Below are 20,321 nucleotides of genomic sequence, written 5' to 3'. Positions count from 1 at the left end.
CTCGATCCCAACCTCGCTGAAGATAGAGCAGCACTCCAGACAGAAATGAGCCTACCCTTTCGTGCCAATGTGTTGATGCTTCTGCTAATACTACTGCATTTGCATTGTTCTATGATGTTTTTATTAGCCTTTCCTCAGTATCAATAGTAATACTCTGTTGAGTGCTCACCAAGTGCCACCATGTTCTGGAGGATGTAGATACATTGATAGATACGGTCCCTGACCTCCACAACCTAATTTGAGACGTAGACCACACACACACACAACCACTAAAAGTTGTAATAAAGGTACCCCTGATCAAAGGGGGTCCCCTCGTTGTTGAGTTACAGAGATTACCCCAAGCAGAGTTGCGCCGAAAGCCATCATTATTTATACGAATAAGAAGATCACAGGGAATAATTTCCGAAGCAGGGACTCTCAAAACAGGCTCCTTTAATGATGGCTTGTGATGAATATTCAGAGGAGGGATTTTTAAAAAGTTTTTTTTCAACGTTTATTTATTACTGAGAGACAAAGACAGAGCATGAGCAGAGGAGGGGAAGAGAGAGAAGGAGACACAGAATCTGAAGCAGGCTCCAGGCTCAGTGCTAGCTGTCAGCACAGAGCCCGATGTGAGGCTCGAACCCACGAACTGTGATATCATGACCTGAGCTGAAGCCAGACGCTCAACCGACTAAGTCACCCAGGCGCACCCAGAGGGGAGATTTTAACATTATAATGAAGCTGAGGTAACTATTGGGCACCTTCTTATTCATCCACATGGGCATCTCACCCACAAATGTTTCTTTTCCCAGTCCAGCAATTCATTAGTTTCCAAAAGATGGATTTGACAGTTAGGTGGAAGCTTCTGGAAGCTTTCTGAGCTTAAGAGGTCAGTCTGAGTTAAGGGGGTCAGAGGGTCTCCCCACTGGTACTATAAAAAAATGAAACTTGGGCCACCTGGGAGGCTCAGTGGTTCATGATCTCATAGTTGGTGAGTTCCAGCCCCACATTGGGCCCTGCGCTGACAGTGGAACCTGCTTGGGATTCTCTCTCTCTGCCCCTTCCCCGTTCCCTCTCTCTTTCTCTCAAAATAAATAAATAAACTTAAAAAAATCTAACCTAGTGAATTTTGGTGGTGGTAGAAGAGGACCTTTGTACGCAGTCACGGTCTGCTTTATAGGTCTGTGGAAGTGGTGTTTAAGGTAAAGGAAGAAAAGGAGCCAGCTGCAGGATGAATGAGGAAAGGCCTTCTAGAGAATAGCAAAGCACAAAGAAAAAGTTGCTGAGTTAGGAAAACATTTGGCCTATTTGAATAACTGAAAGGAGACAACTGTACCTCTGGATAGGAAGTGAAAAGACCCCTATTATGTGGTGTACGTTAACAATGATCATTCGTGATGTTAACTAGTATTTATTGAGCACTTATTACGTGTCAAACACTTATCGAAGTTTTAAAACAACCCTACGGGAGGTGACCTCTGGATTACTCCTGTTTACAGATGAAGAAATTGAACTAAGAGAGGAAGTTGTTGTCCCAAAGTCACACAGCTAGGAAATGCAATGGCAGAATTTGCACACAGCTCTGTCAAAATCATGCTCTCAAACCGTTGTGGATCTCCCACAGGGAAACACAGTACATTTCAAACAAAGCACTGGATGATCGCGGTCAGAGTTACATTTCGAGTTCCCACAGCACAGTTTCTTCTCCTTCTTCTTTTTCTCCCCCCCCCCCCACCCAGATCCACAGATCAATTTCTTACCTAAAACTACTATTTCCAGCCTGCCCTTCTCGCCTTGGCAGGATAGGGATGGAGGGAAGGGGACCAGAACTACATTTCCCAGAATGCAACTCCCCGTTGCTGGCTGTCACGCAATTTCAGTCCTCTCCAGGGACTTTCACCCGCAACTCCCAACATGCACTGGGGGGTCCGTACCGTGCTGTGGGAAAAGGACAGTCGCGCAGCATGTTGGGAAGAGGGCCCAGCCCTTTTCCCAGGCTTGCAGCCCGGCTGGGCGAGCGCGGTCTCGAGACTACAGTTCCCAGTGGGCTGTGCGCGAGAAGGCGGGCGAGTTCTTCTGCCGGAAGTCCGCTCTAGCCCCAGGTACCCGAACTGCTGCGGGAGCCGAAGCTGCCAAGTAGCCGCGGGACCGGGGCCGCTGGGGTCCGGACGGGGGTCGCTATGGTAACGGGAGCGCGCCCACTCTGGGGACGGGCGTAGGGTGGGTCCACGTGCAAGTGTTTGAGGCTTGGATGGGTTCTGACTAGCCTCCCCTGCCGCGGTGCGATGGTTTGGGCCGGGCGCGGGCTCTCGGGATCGGGGCTGATCGGAGGCCCGGGAAGGGGGCGACTGGGCGGCGATCCTCGGCGGGGAAGCGCACCGGGGGGTCTCGAGGCTGGGAGACATCAGAGACCAAGTGTCAAGAGGAGAGGGCTGTGCGGGAGACATTGGAGATGACTGGGACGGGGGCGGGGGGTTGAAATGCGGAGGCAACTCGCGAAGCGCGACCTCGGAGGTGGGGAGAAAGAATGGGAGGTGGGGAGGGCTCCCTGGGAGTGTGGCAGGATATGTGGAGAAGAATGGAAACCTCGAGGATTGGAGAGAAGGAAGCTGACCCTGGAAGGAAGAGAGGGGCTGTTGAAACGGGAGGGCAGGGGTACTGCTGACGATGGAGAGAGAGAGAATCTCAAGGGGAAGAGACTGGGCACTGGAGACGGGAAGTAGGCTGCTGTAGGGAATGGAGCTTAAGAGTCAGGGGAAGTGTGCTGCAAAGCCAGAGAAGGCTTGGAGGTAGGGCGTGCGTATTACAAATGGATGGGGGCAATGGAACGGGTCTTTCCAAGAAGACGGGTCTTGGGTAGAGCATAGACATGGAAGTGTGAGAGGTGAGACTGGAGCTTTTGGAGCACGGACTGGGCTTTGGGTTTGGCTCGCCTCCCCCAGGATGGGTCTTTGGGCCATAAGAAAATTGTTGGGGCAGGGAGCCGGAAAAACGAGACGAGTGGAGGTGGGTATTAGAACGAGGGAGTCTCCCCCACGAACGGGAGGCAGGCAACATGGACCATTGGAATACGGGAGGAGGCCTTGGCCGCGGTGAAGGGATGTCCTCAGTCAAAGGCCTTCTGAGGCCTAAAAGAGGGGGTTGATTGAAACACAGAAATTGGAAGTCAAAATGGAACGGCTCTAGGGAGATGGGGGCTCGGAGACAGGGAAGGTTGGGGGGCATCCAGAGAGAACGGCAGAGGGGTGAAGATGCAGGAGGGAAGGGACCTCTGAGGGTAGATTCCCAGAGGTGGAGAGATTCTGATATGGAAGAGGTGTGTAAGGGAATTTGGGGGCAAGGGGCAGGGCTCTCCCTCAACTCTCGTAGCCCCCCTCCCCGTGTGCCCTATGTATCTCCGGCTCTGCTCCCACATTGTGGCTGCCTGGTGAGCCTCCCCGACCCAGGCTCATGATCTTTCCCTTCGTGCCCAGGACCCCTGGTCTGCTAGGAAGTGGCTTTCCCTGGCTCAGCAGATGAGGTTCTTGGAAGGAGAGTGTAATATCCTGTTCCTGTCTATCTTGATGGGTTGGGGGAAGGAGGACTAGCATGTTGGACAGTGAGGCTTAGGAAGGAGAGTGGATGCCCACGAATGGGGAGAGGCTCCTGGAGAGTCAGCCAGGGTAAAGGGGTCCAGAGCAAAGCCTTGCGACTCCCAGGTGTGCTTTGTGGCTGTGACACTTCCTTTTTCTGAGTATTTATTTATTTGGGGCGCCTGGGTGGCACAGTCGGTTAAGCACCTGACTTCGGCTCAGGCCATGATCTCAAAGTCTGGGGTTTCAAGCCCCGCGTGGAGCACTGTGCTAACAGCTCAGAGCCTGGAGCCTGCCTCAGATTCTGTGTTTCTCTCTCTCTCTCTGCCCCTCCCCTGCTCTCATTTTGTGTGTGTGTGTCTCTCTCTCTTTCTCTCAAAAACAAATAAATGTTAAACATTTTTAAAAAATGTATTTATTTTGAGAGAGAGTGTGTGAGCAGGAGAGGCGCAGAGAGAGAGAGGGAGAGAAAAAGAATCCCAAGCAGCCTCCACACTCAGCACAGAGCCTCAGTGGGGCTCTCTGTTCATGACCCTGGGATCACGACCTGAGCCAAAATCAAGAGTCAGATCCATACCTACTGAGCCACCCGGGTGCCTCGGGCCTTGGTTTTTTAAAAGTCAAATGGTGGCGAATTATAATGCTACTCAGAACTAACACTCAGATAGCATTTAGTATGTGCTAGCCATGGTGCTGCGCCCCTTACATTTCTTAGCCCTTGCAACTGACTTATGAGGGAGGTGTTCTCATTATGTCCGTTATACAGAAGGAGAAACTGAGGCCCAGAGAGGCCAAGGTATTGCCCATGGACACTGAGTCAGGAGTGGCAGGATTCATTCAGACTCTAGAGTCTGTGTTCTTAGCCCCTTGGACAGATGTCCCCCAGCCATGATCACTAATTGTATTGAATGCCATACATGTAATGGGCACTATGCTAAGTCCTTCTGGAATTCACTTTTCACGTTTTCATAGTAGCCCTATAAGGGATGACCTGGCTTTTCAGAATCACAAGAACAAATTCCCTGCCCTCACGGACGACCGTCAGAGCCGATGCGGCGCATAATCCGAGCCGGGCCCTGTGCCGTTCTAGATGCTTTTCATGCATGGTTTACTTCCCATCGCACTTTTCTGAGGCCCTGTTTTCCAGGGGGATAAACTCAGGCACCAAGCAGCTCCATGACTCGAGAAGGGGTAGATGCTTTGGAAAACCGTTTAGCAGCCCCTGAAAAAGGGAGGTGTAATGTTACCGTAGGACCTAGCAGGTCCCCTCCTATGTACATGCCCAAGAGAAATGAAAACATACGTGCACATAAAAGCTTGTGTGCACGTGGACACAGCGACCTCATTCATAATCACCAAAAAGTGGAAATTACCCGAATGTCCAGCAACTGATGGGGGCGTTTACAAAGGGAGGTCTGTCCATTCAGTGGAATGTGATTCAGCCATAAAAAGGAATGAAGCCTGGGAGCCTTTGGGGGGCTCAGTGGTTAAGTGTCTGACTTTGGCTCAGGTCATGATCTCACGGTTCGTGGGTTCGAGCCCCGCGTCGGGTTCTGTGCTGACAGCTCAGAGCCTGAAGTCTGCTTCGGATTCTGCATCTCCCTCTCCCTCTCCTTCTCTCTCCCTCCCTCCCTCTCTTTCTCAGAAATAAACATTTAAAAAATTTGAAAAGAAAAGAAATGAAGGCAGGACACGTGCCTCCACATGGATGCGCTTTGAAAACATTGCGAGGGACAGAAGCCAAACAGAGGACCACATATGGCCTGATTCTATTTACATGAAATGTCCAGAAAGGGACAATCTAGAAAGGAAAAATCCATAGACATAGAAAGATTATTGGTTGCCAGGGACTGGAGGGAGAGGAAGTGGCCGCTGAATGGGTGGGGCTTTCTGTTTGGGGTGATGAAAATATTCTAGAATGAGAGAATAGTGACTTTCGCCCAATTGCATGAAGGTGCTAAAAACCACTGAACTCTACGCGCCTAAATGGGTGACTTTTAGGGGCACCCAGGTGGCTGAGTCGGTTAAGCGGCTGACTCTACAGTCGTTGGTGAGATGGAGCCCGGCGTCAGCTCTGCAGTGACCTCGCGGAGCCTGCTTGGGATTCGCTCTCTCCCACTCTCTGCACACACATGCTCTCTTTCAAAATACATACATTTTTTTTAAGTGGGTAAAATTTAAGGAATTGGTAAGTAAGAAGAAAAAAGAGCGGGGTCTCCAGGATTCAGACCACAGAAGCCTGAAACTCTAGCATTTATTGAGTGCCTGCTTTGTGCCGGCTACTGAACTGAGTTTGTAAACCTTTATTTACTTTATACACTGACCAGATGGGTCTTTAGGAGCCTGACCTTGCAGGTGGGGAATCTGAGGCTGAGGGGGGGATCCTTTGTCCAAGGTCAAGCAGAAGAGAGAAACTGGAGCCTGGGCCACAGGGCCCTGGAGCTGACAGGGGGAGTTGGCCAGTGGGAACAGTCCTTCTGTTGGGGTGTTGGGACCTGGGGTGTTGGGACCTGGGGCGGGAGCAGGTGGCCAGGCCGGCCTGACGGGCTCTGAGGAGCCTTGAGACCCCAGAGGGTAGGCAGCAAGAGGCGTGGACCCCCGTGGGGATGGGCGGGGCTCTGGGGCGGGACGTGCCCCGGGGCCTCTCTCCAGGCCCCTCTCACTTCCTCTTCCGCCTGCTGTCCCCAGATCCGCTTCATCCTCATCCAGAACCGGGCGGGCAAGACGCGCCTGGCCAAGTGGTACATGCAGTTCGACGACGATGAGAAGCAGAAGCTGATCGAGGAGGTGCACGCCGTGGTCACCGTCCGAGACGCCAAACACACCAACTTCGTGGAGGTGATGCTCTCCCGCCACGATGCCTCCCACCCCTCCTGCTTCCTCCCACCCGTCCTTCCCAGCCTCCTGCCCCGCCCCTACTCGCAGGAACCCGTCTGTCCTTCCCCAGGTCACTCCCTCGACTCCTGAGCCTGCGATCCTCCTTCCTTCCCTGCAAAGAACTTTTTGTTGTGAGAATTTTCTTTCTTTTTCTCTTTTATTTATTTATTTTTTAATTTTTAATGTATTTAATTTATTTTTGAGAGACAGAGAGAGACAGCTTGAGCAGGGGAGGGTCAGAGAGAGAGGGAGACACAGAATCCGAAGCAGGCTCCAGGCTCTGAGCTGTCAGCACAGAGCCCGATGTGGGGCTCAAACCCACGAACCATGAGATCATGACCTGAGCCGAAGCTGGATGCTCAACCGACTGAGCCACCCAGGCGCCCATCTTTTTTTTTTTTTTTTTTTTTAAGATTTTAGTTTTAGGTCATCCCTACGCCCAACGTGGCGTTCAAACCAACAGCCCCTAGACCAAGAGTCCCGTGCTCTACCAGGCACCAGGCTCCTCACGTTGTGAAGATTTTCAAACGTACAGATTAATACAGTGAGAGGGAAGTTTAGATCCATACACCCACTCTCCAGATTTCGTCTATATTAACATCTCACCCTCTTGCTCTACCTTCTTCTTTTTTTTTCTGGCTGGAGGATTTTTTATTCTTCATTTTTTTATGTCTTTATTTTATTTTGAGAGAGACAGAGAATGAGCAGGGGAGAGGCAGAGAGAGAAGGAGACACAGAATCTGAACCAGGCTCCAGGCTCTGAGCGGTCAGCACAGAGCCCGACTCAGGGCTCGAACCTATGGACTATTAGATCATGACCTGAGCTGAAGTCGGATGCTTAACCGACTGAGCCACCCAGGCGCCCCTGGAGAATTTGTTTTTTCTGGTGCCTTTTTAAAAGTTCCTATAGGGGCACGTGGGTGGCTTAGTCAGTTAAGTGTTCGACTTTGACTCAGGTCGTGATCTCACGGTTCGTGGGTTCAAGCCCTGCATCAGGCTCTGTGCTGACAGCTAGCTCAGAGCCTGGAGCCTGCTTCAGATTCTGTGTCTCCATCTCTCTCTGACCCTCCCCTGCTCATGCTGTCTCTCTCTCTCTAAAATAAATAAAAACACTAAAAAAAAGTTTCTATAAAATATAATAAATAAAAGTTCCTATAAAGGGACGCCTGGGTGGCTCAGTCAGTTGAGCATCCGACTTCAATCAGGTCATGATCTCACAGTTTGTGGGTTTGAGCCCCGTGTCAGGCTCTGTGTTAACAGCTCAAAGCCTAGAGCCTGCTTTGGATTCTGTGTCTCCACCTTTCTCTGTCCCTCCCCGGCTCATGCTCTGTCTCTGTCTCTGTCTCTCTTTCTCTCATAGGTGAATAAACATTGGAAAGAAATTTATTAAACACACATACATACACTCACATGCACAGGAACAAAGGAGAGAAGAGAGGCCATATCTAGAGGTGGGGGGTGAGGAGGTAGAGAAAAGCCAGGAGACCCCGGGGGCCCGGCAGCCTAAAGAAAAGAGTTTTCAGGAGGAGGGCGGGATGGGGGCCTTGCCGGGTGCTGGGCGAGAGCACACAGAGCAGGTGCGGGACCGAAGGAAGGGGCAGATGTCCACTCCCCTGCTGCCAGCACAGGGCGCCTCCTGCTCGGGTCCTGAGGGACCGAGAGCGGGTCAGCGAGTCCCGCTGGGCAGGAGAGAAGGTCACAAGGGGCCCTGATGCCCAGATCTTCGATTCCTCCAAACGCAGGCCATTCATTCATTCCTGTGTTCACTCATGCATTTCTTTCCCCCTCTCCCGAGACAACCCAGAGAGGGCAGGGCTGGGACGGAGCAGCTGGGGTGGGAGGAGGGCACCGGGCTCAGCCTGAGGGTCTGGGAGCAGTTCCGGGGGGGAGGGATTGCAGTGAGGAATAAGAGAGAATGAGTCCCTCCCCCAACAGACTGGGGAGGATCAGGGGTAGGAGACATTAAATACTGTCTCTCTTAGGAGACTGACGGCAGGGCAGGCTTGCTGGAGGAGGGTACTTGTGAGAGCAAAACCTAAGGATGCGTATCCAGTGAGAAGGCCCAGGCCGCCCAAACTTTCGTCCTCCCGTTTGCTCATTAATGTATGTGCCTTAGCACTTGTGTTAGTTTCCTTTTGCTGTGGTCACAAGTTACTTTTTTTTTTAAACTTTATTTATTTTGAGACAGAGTACGTGGGAGCATATAAGTGAGGAGGGACAGAGTGAAGGAAAGACAGAAACCCAAGCAGGCTCCACGCCACCAGCGCAGAGTCCAATGTGGGGCTCGAGCTCACTAACCTTGAGATCATGACCTGAGCCGAGATCAAGAGTTGGACCCTTCACCCACTGAGCCCGCCAGGCATCCCTGTGGTAACAAATTACTGAACTCAGTGGCTCAAAACAACACAGATTTACTCTTACGGGTCCTGAGGTCGGGTGTCCAAAATGGGTCCGCGGGGGCCATGTTCCCCTGCGGGTCCCAGGGAGAGCATGTGTCCTTGCCTTCTCCCCGCTTCTGGAGGGCGGCTGCGTGGCCCCTTCTCCAGCCTCAAGGCCAGCGGCACAGCCTCTGAACTCTCTCTCTCCGACCCGCACCCTCCTGGCTTCCTCTCCCTCATGAGGTCCCTGGCGGAATGGCTCTGGGCCCCTCTGGATAATCCCCGATCTCCCCGGCTCAGGATCCTTAGCGCACAGCTGCGCGGTCTCTTCTGTCATGGAGGCCACCGGGGCACAGGTTCCGCGGACTAGGGCTTGGACATCTTCCCGTGCAGGGTGGTGCTGGGGACGCACTGGTGACAGCCCAGCCCACTGTCCGGCGGGTGGACAGGCCCACCCCCAGACAGCGATGCCTGGCGTGGTCAGCATGGGGACAGGCCCAATAGTGGGGGCCGTTCAGAGGGGGCCCCAGCCTGCAGGAAGTGGTTTATCTGATAGTAGATAGCAGGAGAAGGCATGAAGGTGTGGGGTGGATCCCTGAGACAGAGAGAGAGAGAGAGAGAGAGAGAGAGAGAGAGAGAGAGGGAGGGAGGGAGAGTGCGAGCGCACACCATGTGTGTGCGGGAAGGGCAGAGTGAGAGAGAGAGAACCCCAAGCAGGAGCTCAGTGTAAAGCCTGACTTGGGGCTCGATCTCGAGACTCCTGACACAACCTGAGCCGAAATCAAGAGTCGGACACCGCCCAGGCACCCTGAGAAGCCATCAAATTAAGAACCGAGGCGCAGGGAAAGCCGGGAGGGTGACAGTGGGAGAGGGAAGACTTCAAGTAAGAAAGAATGCTGGGCGCCTGGAGGGCTCAGTTGGTTGAGTATCTGACTCTTGATTTCCGCTCAGGTTGTGATGTCAGGTTCGGGAGATCGAGCCCCATGCCTGCTTGGGATTCTCCCTCCCCACCTCTCCCCGCTCACGTGCGCATGCACGCTCTCTATCTCAAAATAAACAAATAAAAAAAAAAGAAAGGAAATGAAGAATGCTCAAAGTATAGAAAATTACGGAAGGGGGCGCCTATGTGGCTCAGTCGGTTAAGCGTCCGGCTTCGGCTCAGATCATGATCTTACGGTTTGTGGGTTCAAGCCCTGCATCAGGCTCTGTGCTGACAGCTCAGAGCCTGGAGCCTGTCTTCAGGTCCTGTGTCTCCCTCTCTCTCTGACCCTCCCTGCTCATGCTGTCTCTCTCCCTCTCTAAAATAAATTAAAACAGTAAATAAATAAATAAAATAAATAACGGAAGGGTGAGAGGGGGCAGGGCATAAAAATCAGGGACTGATGTTGTTTTTTGTAGTTTCCACTAGGTGGCGACAAAGCACTCGAACACCAGACCCACAGCTGGGATTTTTCAGATTTTGGCCAAAGACCTTGTGCTTAGCAAACCCTTATGCCTCTTTGTATCTATATCCATCTCTCTCTTTTTAAAAAAAAACAAATTTTATTTATTTTGAGAGAGAGAGCACACGTGAGAATGATGGAGGGGCAGAGAGAGGGAAAAAGGGAGAATCCCAGGCAGACTCCACACTGTCAGCACAGAGCCCGACGTGGGGCTTGAACCCACAAACCATGAGATCATGACTTGAGCCCAAGTCCGATGCTTAACCGACTGAGCCACCCAGGCGCCCCTATGTCTATCTCTTTATCTACTTTCCCACGCATATAAAATTAGAGCCTGGGTCCTTGGTCCATATGGTGTGGGTGGGTCCTGGGTGGTGTATATGCATTACAGTAGATGGTAGAAATATTCCTGTTTGTATTATAATTCACATAAAAGCAAGGCTGGAATTGTCTTGGTTACAAGTAGTGACCATACTGCCCAGCGCAGGGCCTGCTGCGTTTGCGGAATAATTGCATGAATTAGTTCCAGGCCAAGGAGTTTGACTTCCTCCAGAGACAGTGGGGAGCCACAGAAAGGTGGGGTGGATGCCGTGGAACACCCCAGCCTCCCTCGCGCCTCTGTGCTTTTCCTGCACGAGTCGTTCCCTCTGCCTGGAGCACTCTTGCCCATTCACTCCTGCTTATCTTCCAGACCGCAGTTCAGATGCCGCCTCCTCCAGGAAGCCCTCCTGGATCCCCAGGCTGGCTTAGGTGCCCACACTGGGGATGACAGTGGGTGAATCTCTCTCCATGGGTTTGGCAGCCCCGCCAGGGGAGGGCCAGGCCTGTCTCCGTCACCACTGTGTCCCCAGCACAGGGCCAGAGACTGAGCAGGGCCTCAGGGACCATATTTGGGACGAAGGGCTGGTCCTGAGCACAGCTGGGCGCTGACAGCCTCTCTGCCCTGCAGTTCCGGAACTTCAAGATCATCTACCGCCGCTACGCCGGCCTCTACTTCTGCATCTGCGTGGACGTCAGTGACAACAACCTGGCCTACCTGGAGGCCATCCACAACTTCGTGGAGGTGTGCGGCTCCCCCCCTCCCCCCGGGCTCCCCTTGGGACACACAGACCCGCCCCACCTCCCCAGGTGCATGCGGGTCTCCCTCCACCTGTCTGCCCGTGCAGTTTCCTCTCTCTCCCTCTGCCTGCAGGTCTGTCGGTCTGTCTGTCTTGTCTTTTGCTGTAGCCCTCCGATCCCCCCTTCCTTGCCATTCTGTCTCTGACCCTCTTTGTCACGGGGTCTCTTCCTTCTCCCTCCCCCTCCCTCAGGTGCTCTGCTTGTCTCTCCCTGCCCCGCTCTCACCGTCCCTGCCTCCTCCCGCAGGTCTTGAACGAGTATTTCCACAACGTCTGCGAACTGGACCTGGTGTTTAACTTCTACAAGGTGGGTTCCGGGGGAGGGGGCGGCCACCCGCTGCCTCGGCCCCTGTCCGTTTCCTGGCTCTGTGGCCTCAGGGGTGTGGACCAGCGCCCATGGGCGGGGAGTGGGGGTCGGAGAGGCCCCCCTCACCCCCGGGGTCCCCCTGCCCTCCCCCTGCTCAGGTTTACACGGTCGTGGACGAGATGTTCCTGGCCGGGGAGATCCGCGAGACCAGCCAGACGAAGGTGCTGAAGCAGTTGCTGATGCTGCAGTCCCTGGAGTGAGGGCGCGGCCCCACCCCGCCCCCTGCTCGCCCCCCCTTCCAGGCCGGGGCCACCCCGGCGCCCTCCCTCAGCGGCCCTGGAGGAGGGCCCCCCGCTGGGCCCGGGCCCCCTCCCCGCCCCCCCAGAGGAGACTGCACCCCACAGCCTCTGGGCCCAGCTGTGGGCGGAGGCCGCCTCGCGTGTCCCGAGTAACCGTGCTGTTGTGTGACGCTGTGAGTGCGCGTGTGGAGCCCCCAATAAACCCGCGGTCCCGCCTGGCCCATGTGTCTGAGCCCTCTGGCCTGTCTGCCCTGGGAGCTGTGGGCACCGGGGATGGCCTGCCATCTGTCAGTCGGTCAGCAAACGCTCGTTGGCGTGAGGGAGGCGGGGGACCCGGCGGCATGCACCCCTGCCGAGACTGGGGGGGGGACGCATGGAGACACAGAGCACTTGCTGCTAAAATACTCCTCCTCCTGGCCGGCGTCTGTCCGCACCGCGCGTGTCCAGGTATCACCTTCCCTGAGCCTCAAGGTCGTTTTCCAGGTGAGATCACTGAGCCTCAGAGGGCAAAAGATATGCCCACGGCCACAGAGCTAGTGTGGGGAAGCCGGGTTTGTTCTGAGCCTTGGCAGGTGGGTCCGGAATCCTTTTGGCCTTTTTTTTTTTTTTTTTTTAATGTTTATTTTTGAAAGAGAGAGAGAGCACAAGTGGGGGAGGGGCAGAGAGAGAGGGAGCCACAGAATCCGAAGCAGGCTCCAGGCTCCGAGCTGTCAGCACAGAGCCCGATGTGGGGCTTGAACCCACAAATTGCGAGATCATGACCTGAGCCAAGCTGGATGATTAACCGACTGAGCCACCCAGACGCCCCAGAACCCACCAGCCCAGATGGGTGTTGCGAGCCCAGGCTCTGTGCCCAGTGTCCTTGGGGTTCATTGCTCGACTCTGGCCCAGGCGTGGCTGGGCCCCTTGCCCTCCGTCCACCGGGGGCCAGCACGGTCCTCTGGCCGTCATGACAGCAGAGAACAGTGCGTGTTCCTAGCGCCCGCTGAGCGGTGATGCCGTGCCCCTTGCCCTACATCGAGAGCCGGCCGCACCCGTGATCAGCATCCTTGGAGCTGAGAGCATCACGGGGCCCCATTACACAGCCTCGTACCAGCGTCCCCGCTGCGGGGGCAGCTGTGTCCCTGCTCAGCCACACGCACACAGTATGACTTTCGGGCAAGTCACTTAAGCTTTTGCCTTGGCTTCATCTCAAAAACAGGTTGATAAAAAGTTTGTTTTTAATGTTTATTTTTTTTTAATTTTTTAATGTTTATCTACTTTTGAGAGACAGAGAGACAGAGCATGAATGGGGGCGGTGGGGCAGGGGAAGACAGAGAGAGAGGGAGACACAGAAGCTGAAGCGGCTCCAGGCTCTGAGCTGCCAGCACAGAGCCCGATGCAGAGCTCGAACTCACAGTCTGCGAGATCATGACCTGAGCCGAAGGTGGCACTCGACCTACTGAGCCACCCGGGCGCCCCATGTTTATTTTTGAGAGGGACTGTGCAGGAGCAGGGAAGGGGCAGAGAGAGAGGGAGACAGAAGACCTGAAGTGGACTCTGCACTGTGAACTCAGAGCCCAACATGGGGCTTGAACTCATGAACCGCAAAATCATGACCTAAGCCAAAGTCTGACGCCTGACTGAGCCACCCAGGTGTCCTGGTTGGTAATAGTTTTGTTTTGTTTTGTTTTTGAGTTTATTTATTTACCTGAGAGAGACAGAGACAGTGTGAGGAGGGGAGGGGCAGAGAGAGAGAATCCCAAGGAGGCTCCGCACTGTCAGCACAGAGCCTGATGCAGGCTGGATCCGTGAGATCACGACCTGAGCCGAGTCCCGCCAAGCCGCCTGGATGCCCGCAGGGTTTGTTTGAGGGTGAAGTTAATCCCGGGCGGCATAAAACAAGAAATCAAGCCCCTCACGGTTCTGGGGGCCAGCAGTCTGAAATCAAGGTGTCAGCAGGGCCCTGCGCCCCGCCCCAGGGGGTGGGGGTGGGGGGAGCCTTCCTTGCCCCTTTCAGTTTCCCGTGGCCCCTGACATCCGCTGGGTGGGGACCGCGGCACTCCTGTCTCTGCCTTCATCGTCACGTGCTCTTCCCTCTGTGCCTGCACCTTCTCCTTTCCTCTCTCTCATAGGGACACTTGGCATTGCACTTAGGGTCCGCCAGGATATCTCCGTGACATCGGGGCGCCTGGGTGGCTCAGTCACTCGTCCGACTCTCGGTTTTGGTTCAGGTCGTGATTCCAGTTCCTGGGATTTGTGCTCCACTGACAGTGTGGAGCCTGCTTGGGAGTCTCTCTCTCCCTCTGTCTTTGCCCCTCCCCTGCTCATTCATATTCTCTCTCTCTCTCTCTCTCTCTCTCTCTCAAAAAACATATTAAGAAGGGGATAACTTACATGATCTCATCTCAAGGTCTTTAAATATAATTACATCAGTAAAGATGCTTTTTCTGAATAAAGTCATATTCACCGGCTCCAGAATATGGCATATTGGGGGTGGGGGCATTTGGATGTTGCTGGAACACTGACAATATTGACTGCCCGGAGGTTGCTGGGGTCCCTAGGGTGGTGGGCGGGGGAGGGAGAAGGTGAAGACGAGAGATCAACGTGTAATAGAGCAAGGACAGGCCGGCGTGAGGAAGGAAAGCCACCCAGGCGGCGTGATCCAATCAAGGGGCCGAGGGGCTCAGGAGGACAGAGTACCCCAGTACTGGGCTCAGGTCATGATCTCGCGGTTCGTGGTTTTGAGCCCCACGTCGGGGTCTGCACTGGCAATGCAGTGCCTGCTGAGCATTCTCTCTCTCTCCTCTCTCTTCCCCTCCTGTGCTGCTCTCTCTCAATAAATAAACTTTTTTTTTTAAGGTGAATTTTAGGATATGTGAATATATCTCAATTTTTAATTTTTTTTGTTTTTTAATTTATTTCTGAGAGAGAGAGTGTGTGAGCAGGGGAGGGTCAGAGAGATTGGGAGACACGGAATCTGAAACATGCTCCAGGCTCCGAGCTGTCAGCACAGAGCCCGACGCGGGGCTCAAACCCACGGACCGTGAGATCATGACCTGAGCCGAAGTCGGGCGCTTAACTGACAGCCCTCCAGGCGCCCCTCAATTTTTTAAAGAAAAGAAAAGCTTCTGAGTGGGCACAGCAGAGAAGGGCGGAGAGTTGGCCACTGGACTTGGTAAAGCGGGGTCAGCGGGGGACAGCAGGGCGGATGGAGGGTGAGGTGAGCCCAACCCATGGACCAATCAGAGTGGCTTCTAGAGCCCGCAGGAAAGAACAGGGCAAAAGTCCCTAGAAAACCCTGGGAGGAAGTGTTTCTAGAGGAGGGAACAGTACAGCCTTGGAGAGGAATGTGAGATCAGCGAGTTGAGGATTTTTTAATGTTTATTTTTGAGAGAGACCGAGTATAAGCGGGGGAGGGGCAGAGACCGAGGGAGACACACAATCTGAAGCAGGCTCCAAGCTCAGAGCTGTCAGCACAGAGCCCGACGTGGGGCTCGAACTCACAGACCAGGAGATCATGACCTGAGCTGAAGTCGGATGCTCAACCGACTGAGCCCCCCTTTAAGAAGGGGGAAATTTGTCCCCAGAGACAGGCTCAGAAGGAAGACAGATGAGGACACCGGAAGAAGACAGACACCCACAAGCCAAGGAGAAAGCCCTGGGAAGATTCTTCCTCCCTGCCCTCAGGGGGACCAATCCTGCAACACCATCACCTTGGACTTCTGACCTCCTGTACCAGGGGAGGATACGTTTCTGCTCTTTAGGCCAGATCTGTGGGCCTGTCTTAAAACAGCCCCAGGAACTAATCCATGTGGGAAAACAAAGCTACAAGAAAAGGCAAGGCCTTTTGAGGAGGATTAGGGCTTGCCTAACCAGAAATCATGATCATCGTTATTTAGCCTCAGCCACTGAGAGACCATGGTATTTGCATAAGATTAGACAAGCAGATTACAAAAAAAAAAAAAAAGAAGAAGAACAGATTGCTCAAAAACAGACCCACACATTCATGGAGATTTCATAAGAGACAGAAGGTCTCCTTTCATATGGGGGAGGGAGGATGTGGGTGATCCACAGGGGGCTATCTAGAGAAGACTGCATTGAAAGTCAAACCTCGGGACATCAAAAGACACCATAAACAAAATGAAAAGACAAGCCACAAGTTGTGGGAGAGAGCTGCAACCCATGTAACTGACAGAGGGATTCGTGTCCATATATATAAAGAGCTCTTCACCAATCAATAAGAACACGAAAGGGGTGCCTGGGTGGTTCAGTCAGTTAAGCTCGGTTAAGCGCCCAGCTCTGGCTCAGGTTGTGATCTCGTGGTTGATGGGTTCCAGCCCTGCGTCAGGCTCTGTGCTGGCAGCTTGGAGCCGGAAGCCTGCTTTGGATCCTGTGTCTCCCTCTCTCTCTGCCCCTCCCCCTCCTTGTGCTCTGCTTCTCTGTCTCTCTTTTCAGAAATAAATACACGTTAAAGAAATTAAAGGAAAATGACAACGGAATGAAAAAATGTGCAGGAGAGGGAGGGGAAAAGAGTTCCAGAAGTTCTGGAAGATGGGGAAAGGAGGCAGGGTATGAAACAGGAGAGCTCTACCTCACGCCATATACCCAGCTTCTGGGATGTAGCCTGTCTGTGGTGATCAGCCACCCGAGGGAAGCCAGGCCTGGCACAAGGTGGTGGAAGCTTCGTTAACCTGGTTGAGAGTGGGAGAAGTTCTTTATGGCCTGGGGGCAGGAGAGGCCGTCCTAGCCCAGAGGGAAATAGGACGTGGAAGGTGAGGCTGGCCCTGTGCCCAGCACTTGCCTGAGTCTTGTCCGGCTTAGCCAGGGCCAGCCTTGCCTTCCCTTCCCCGTGACGCCCGCATCTGGAGGACCATATCCTCTCTAATTGCCATAGCACATGACAGCTACTTCCGGTGTGCAGCAGCCTGCTCAGTGCCTTGAGCAGCCTACTTCCTTGGGGGGCAGAGAAACCAACATCGTTGTAGACACGTGGGCTGGAAGGGAGTCGTGACTCAGCTCGGCGTCTCACAGCCCACAGGAAATCCCACTGACTTGACCTTCAGAATACATCCGAGGGGCGCCTGGGTGGCTCAGTCGGTTGAGCATCCGGCTTCAGCTCAGGTCACAATCTCACGGTCTGTGGGTTCAAGCCTCGCGTCAAGCTCTGTGCTGACAGCTAGCTCAGAGCCTGGAGCCTGCTTCGGATTTTGTGTCTCCCTCTCTCTCTGACCCTCCCCTGCTCATGCTGTCTCTCTCTGTCTCTCTCAAAAATAAATAAAACATAAAAAAAAAAAAAACAATACATCTGAAGTCTGACCCCCACCACTCCTGCTCTGGCCCCACAGCCATCATCTCTTACCTTCGCTATGGTTGTCACCTTCTCGGGGCTGCTGCCCTAGTCCCCTGGCAGAGGTTCCTTAATGCGGTCACAGAACTCTTTCACAGTAAGTGCATGATGTCACTTCCCTCTTCAGATCCCCGGGGGGGGGGGTTGGGGGGGGACCTGGGTGGCTCAGTTGAGGGTCTGACTTTGGCTCAGGTCATGATCTCACAGTTTGTGAGTCCGAGCCCTGCACTGGGCTCTGTGCTGACAGCGTGGAGCCTGCTTGGGATTCTCTGCCTCCCTCTCTCTCTCTCTCGGAAAAAATAATAATAAAGGAGAAAAAATCATATAGGAATCCCCCCCGCTGTGGCTCCCGCCTCACTCAGAAGGACCTAAAGTTACCCCTGTGCCCTCTTTTACCTCATTCTCCAAATTTTCTCCCCCTTGCTCACTCTGTTCCATGCACACTGGCCTCTTTGCCTCTTTGGTATTCCTTGAGCTTATCAGACAGTCCTGCCTCAGGGCCTTTGCACTTACTCTCTGCCTGGGACACAGTTCCCCCAGATATATATGTGGCTCCTTTTCTCACCTCGTTCGGGTCTCTAATGTGACCTCCGCTACCGGGGCTTCCTGACCTCACCACAGAAAATGGTCATCCTTGGGGTGCCTGCGTGGCTCAGTCAGTTAAGTGTCGACTTCAGCTCAGGGTATGATCTCGCGATTCACATGTTCAAGCCCTGCATCGGGCTCTATGCTGACAGCTCAGAGCCTGGAGCCTGCTTGGGATTCTGTGTTTGCCTCTCTCTCTGCCTCTCTCCCACACATGCTCTGTTTCTCTCTGTCTTAGTAATAAATAAACAAACAAATTTAAAAGAAGAAAGAAAATGGTTATCCTTGGGGCGCCTGGCTGGCTCAGTGATCTCGGAGTTGTGACTTGGAGCCCGTGTGGGTGAAGAGATTACTTAAAAATAAAATCTTAAAAAAAAAAGGTCGCTCAATAATTATGCATAGAAAACACTCAAGAAATAGTAAATAAATGAACGAACAAATGAGCCCTCTCCACAGGCCTAAAAGGTAGGGGCTCTGACTATCCCATTTTACAGATGGGGAGACTGAGGCACAGAGAGGCCAAGCCACCTGCTCGAGGCCATCCAGTTCCCATCTGTTGAGTTCTTACTTCAAAGCAGGCTCTGGGTGCTCAGCCCGGACTCGGAGGTTCTTGGACGGGTCGGATTGTCCCCCACTGGGCACGTCACTGGCCCCCGGACCCGGGAAGTGACAGATCCGGGGTTGAAGCGTGCCTGGTGTCAGGACCGTTTTCCCTCTGGCTACTGGCGAGCCGGCGGAGAAGTCGGGCCAAATGACCCAACATCCTCATTCCTTCCGTTGTTTTGAGCTTTTGCTCTCGTTACCATCAGATTATAGGCCGACCCCGCATCCTCCTACCCACCCGGGGCCCCCCCTGCATTTCTTTTGAAGCGAATCCTAGACGTCATATCTTGTAGCCACACGTCCCTTGGTATCCAGGCAGCCCTGGAGTCGCAGAACCTTCAAACATTAAAGCCACAAAATGACAGGGGCGCCGGGGCAGGGTGGCGTGGGGGGCTCAGTCGGTTGGGTGCCCAACTCTTGGTTTTGGCTCAGGCCATGGTCCCAGGGTCGTGGGACTGAGCCCCCCTGTGGGGCTCAGTGGCGAGCATGCAGCCTGCCTAAGATTCTCTCTCTCCCCTTCTGCCCCTCTCCCTGACTGGTGCACACGCTCTTTCTAAAAAAAAAAAAATTCATGAAATTCCAGACTTGCTGGGCTCCAAGGTGACGTGGGGACCTCCTTGGTGCTGACTCACTCTGTGGGATTTCTTAGAGTCGGGACCAACATGAAGCCTGGTTCACATCCAGCTTGCTTCCCGGCTCCCTGGCTGCACAGCCTCCATAGAGGGTCTCAGTGTTCTCATCTGTCAAATGGGGGCCATGATGACAGTCCCTGCTCAGAAAGCTGTGGGGAGGGCTGCATGAGTTGTTGTGTGTCAGGCGCTTAGGGGAGCACCTGTACTTCATGCAAGTCAGTGAGGATTTCAGATTTCTTTTTTTTTTATTAATGTTTATTGATTTTTGAGAAAGAGAGACAGAGAGACAGTACAAGCGGGGGAGGGACAGAGAGAGAGGGAGACACAGAATCCGACGCAGGCTCCAGGCTCTGAGCTGTCAGCACGGAGCCCGATGCGGGGCTTGAACTCACAAGCGGTGAGATCATGACCTGAGCCAAAGTCGGACACTTAACCGACTGAGGCCCCCAGGCGCCCCTATGGGGTTTCTTTATGGGGTGAGGAAAATATTCTAAAATTGATCACAGTGATGGCTGCGCACTTTGTGAGTATATTAAAAACCATTGAATCATACACTTCAATCTCAAAAGTTATGTCATGTGGTTGCATTTACATAACATTTAAAAAATTTTTTTAAATTCATTTTTGATACAGAGAGAGACAGAGCATGAGAGGGGAGGGGCAGAGAGAGAAGGAGACACAGAACCAGAAACAGGCTCCAGGCTCTGAGCTGTCAGCACAGAGCCTGACGTGGGGCTCGAACCCACAAACGTGAGATCTGACCTGAGCCGAAGTCGGACGCTCAACCGACTGAGCCACCAGGTGCCCCCATACGTAACATTCTTGAGGTGACCAAATTTTAGAAATGGAGAACAGATTGGTGGTTGCCAGGGGCTGAGAAGGGGGTGAGGGCCGAACACATGGGGTGGCCGCATCAGGGAGGGGCCACCTTGAGATGGGAGGTTCCGCATCTTGACCCTGGCAGCGTCAGCATCCTGCTCATGACACCCGATGGTCGATTTCTGTTATTTGCAGATGCCATACTTTCGAATGCAAATATGGAAACCCCGAGAAAGTGCCCCGGCGGCACTTTCGGGGTCAATCCCAGATGGGCACAGAATGGCCAAAAAACCCCTAAAAACCTTGAGTCGCCCAACACGCATTCCCAGCTGAAGTTGAACCGGGCGATGGCCTGCCTTCTCTTTGCTGCTCCCACAC

The 20,321-nt window shown here is 53.5% G+C and overlaps 1 protein-coding gene across 1 annotated transcript; it reads left to right on the top strand.

The window, feature by feature from the left end:
* The first annotated feature begins 2,050 nt into the window (after positions 1–2,050).
* On the top strand, positions 2,051–12,196 carry AP2S1 (adaptor related protein complex 2 subunit sigma 1). The gene is made up of 5 exons (XM_029926158.1): positions 2,051–2,165; positions 6,243–6,392; positions 11,201–11,314; positions 11,617–11,676; positions 11,835–12,196. The coding sequence occupies exons 1-5, from the start codon at positions 2,163–2,165 to the stop codon at positions 11,934–11,936; spliced, it is 429 nt and encodes a 142-aa protein (XP_029782018.1). The 5' UTR covers positions 2,051–2,162; the 3' UTR covers positions 11,937–12,196.
* Positions 12,197–20,321: the final 8,125 nt, after the last annotated feature.

This window comes from Suricata suricatta, chromosome 16, assembly GCF_006229205.1.
Source record: "Suricata suricatta isolate VVHF042 chromosome 16, meerkat_22Aug2017_6uvM2_HiC, whole genome shotgun sequence".
NCBI lineage: Eukaryota > Metazoa > Chordata > Mammalia > Carnivora > Herpestidae > Suricata > Suricata suricatta.
The sequence above is the reverse complement of the archived record's forward strand: the minus strand, read 5'-3'. Positions and strand labels throughout refer to the sequence as shown.

Excerpts from the sequence above, each read along its gene's own strand:
- AP2S1 (XM_029926158.1), top strand. Across the intron at positions 6,393-11,200 it reads AACACACCAACTTCGTGGAG|TTCCGGAACTTCAAGATCAT; the intron begins GTGATGCTCTCC and ends TCTGCCCTGCAG. Across the intron at positions 11,315-11,616 it reads CCATCCACAACTTCGTGGAG|GTCTTGAACGAGTATTTCCA; the intron begins GTGTGCGGCTCC and ends CTCCTCCCGCAG.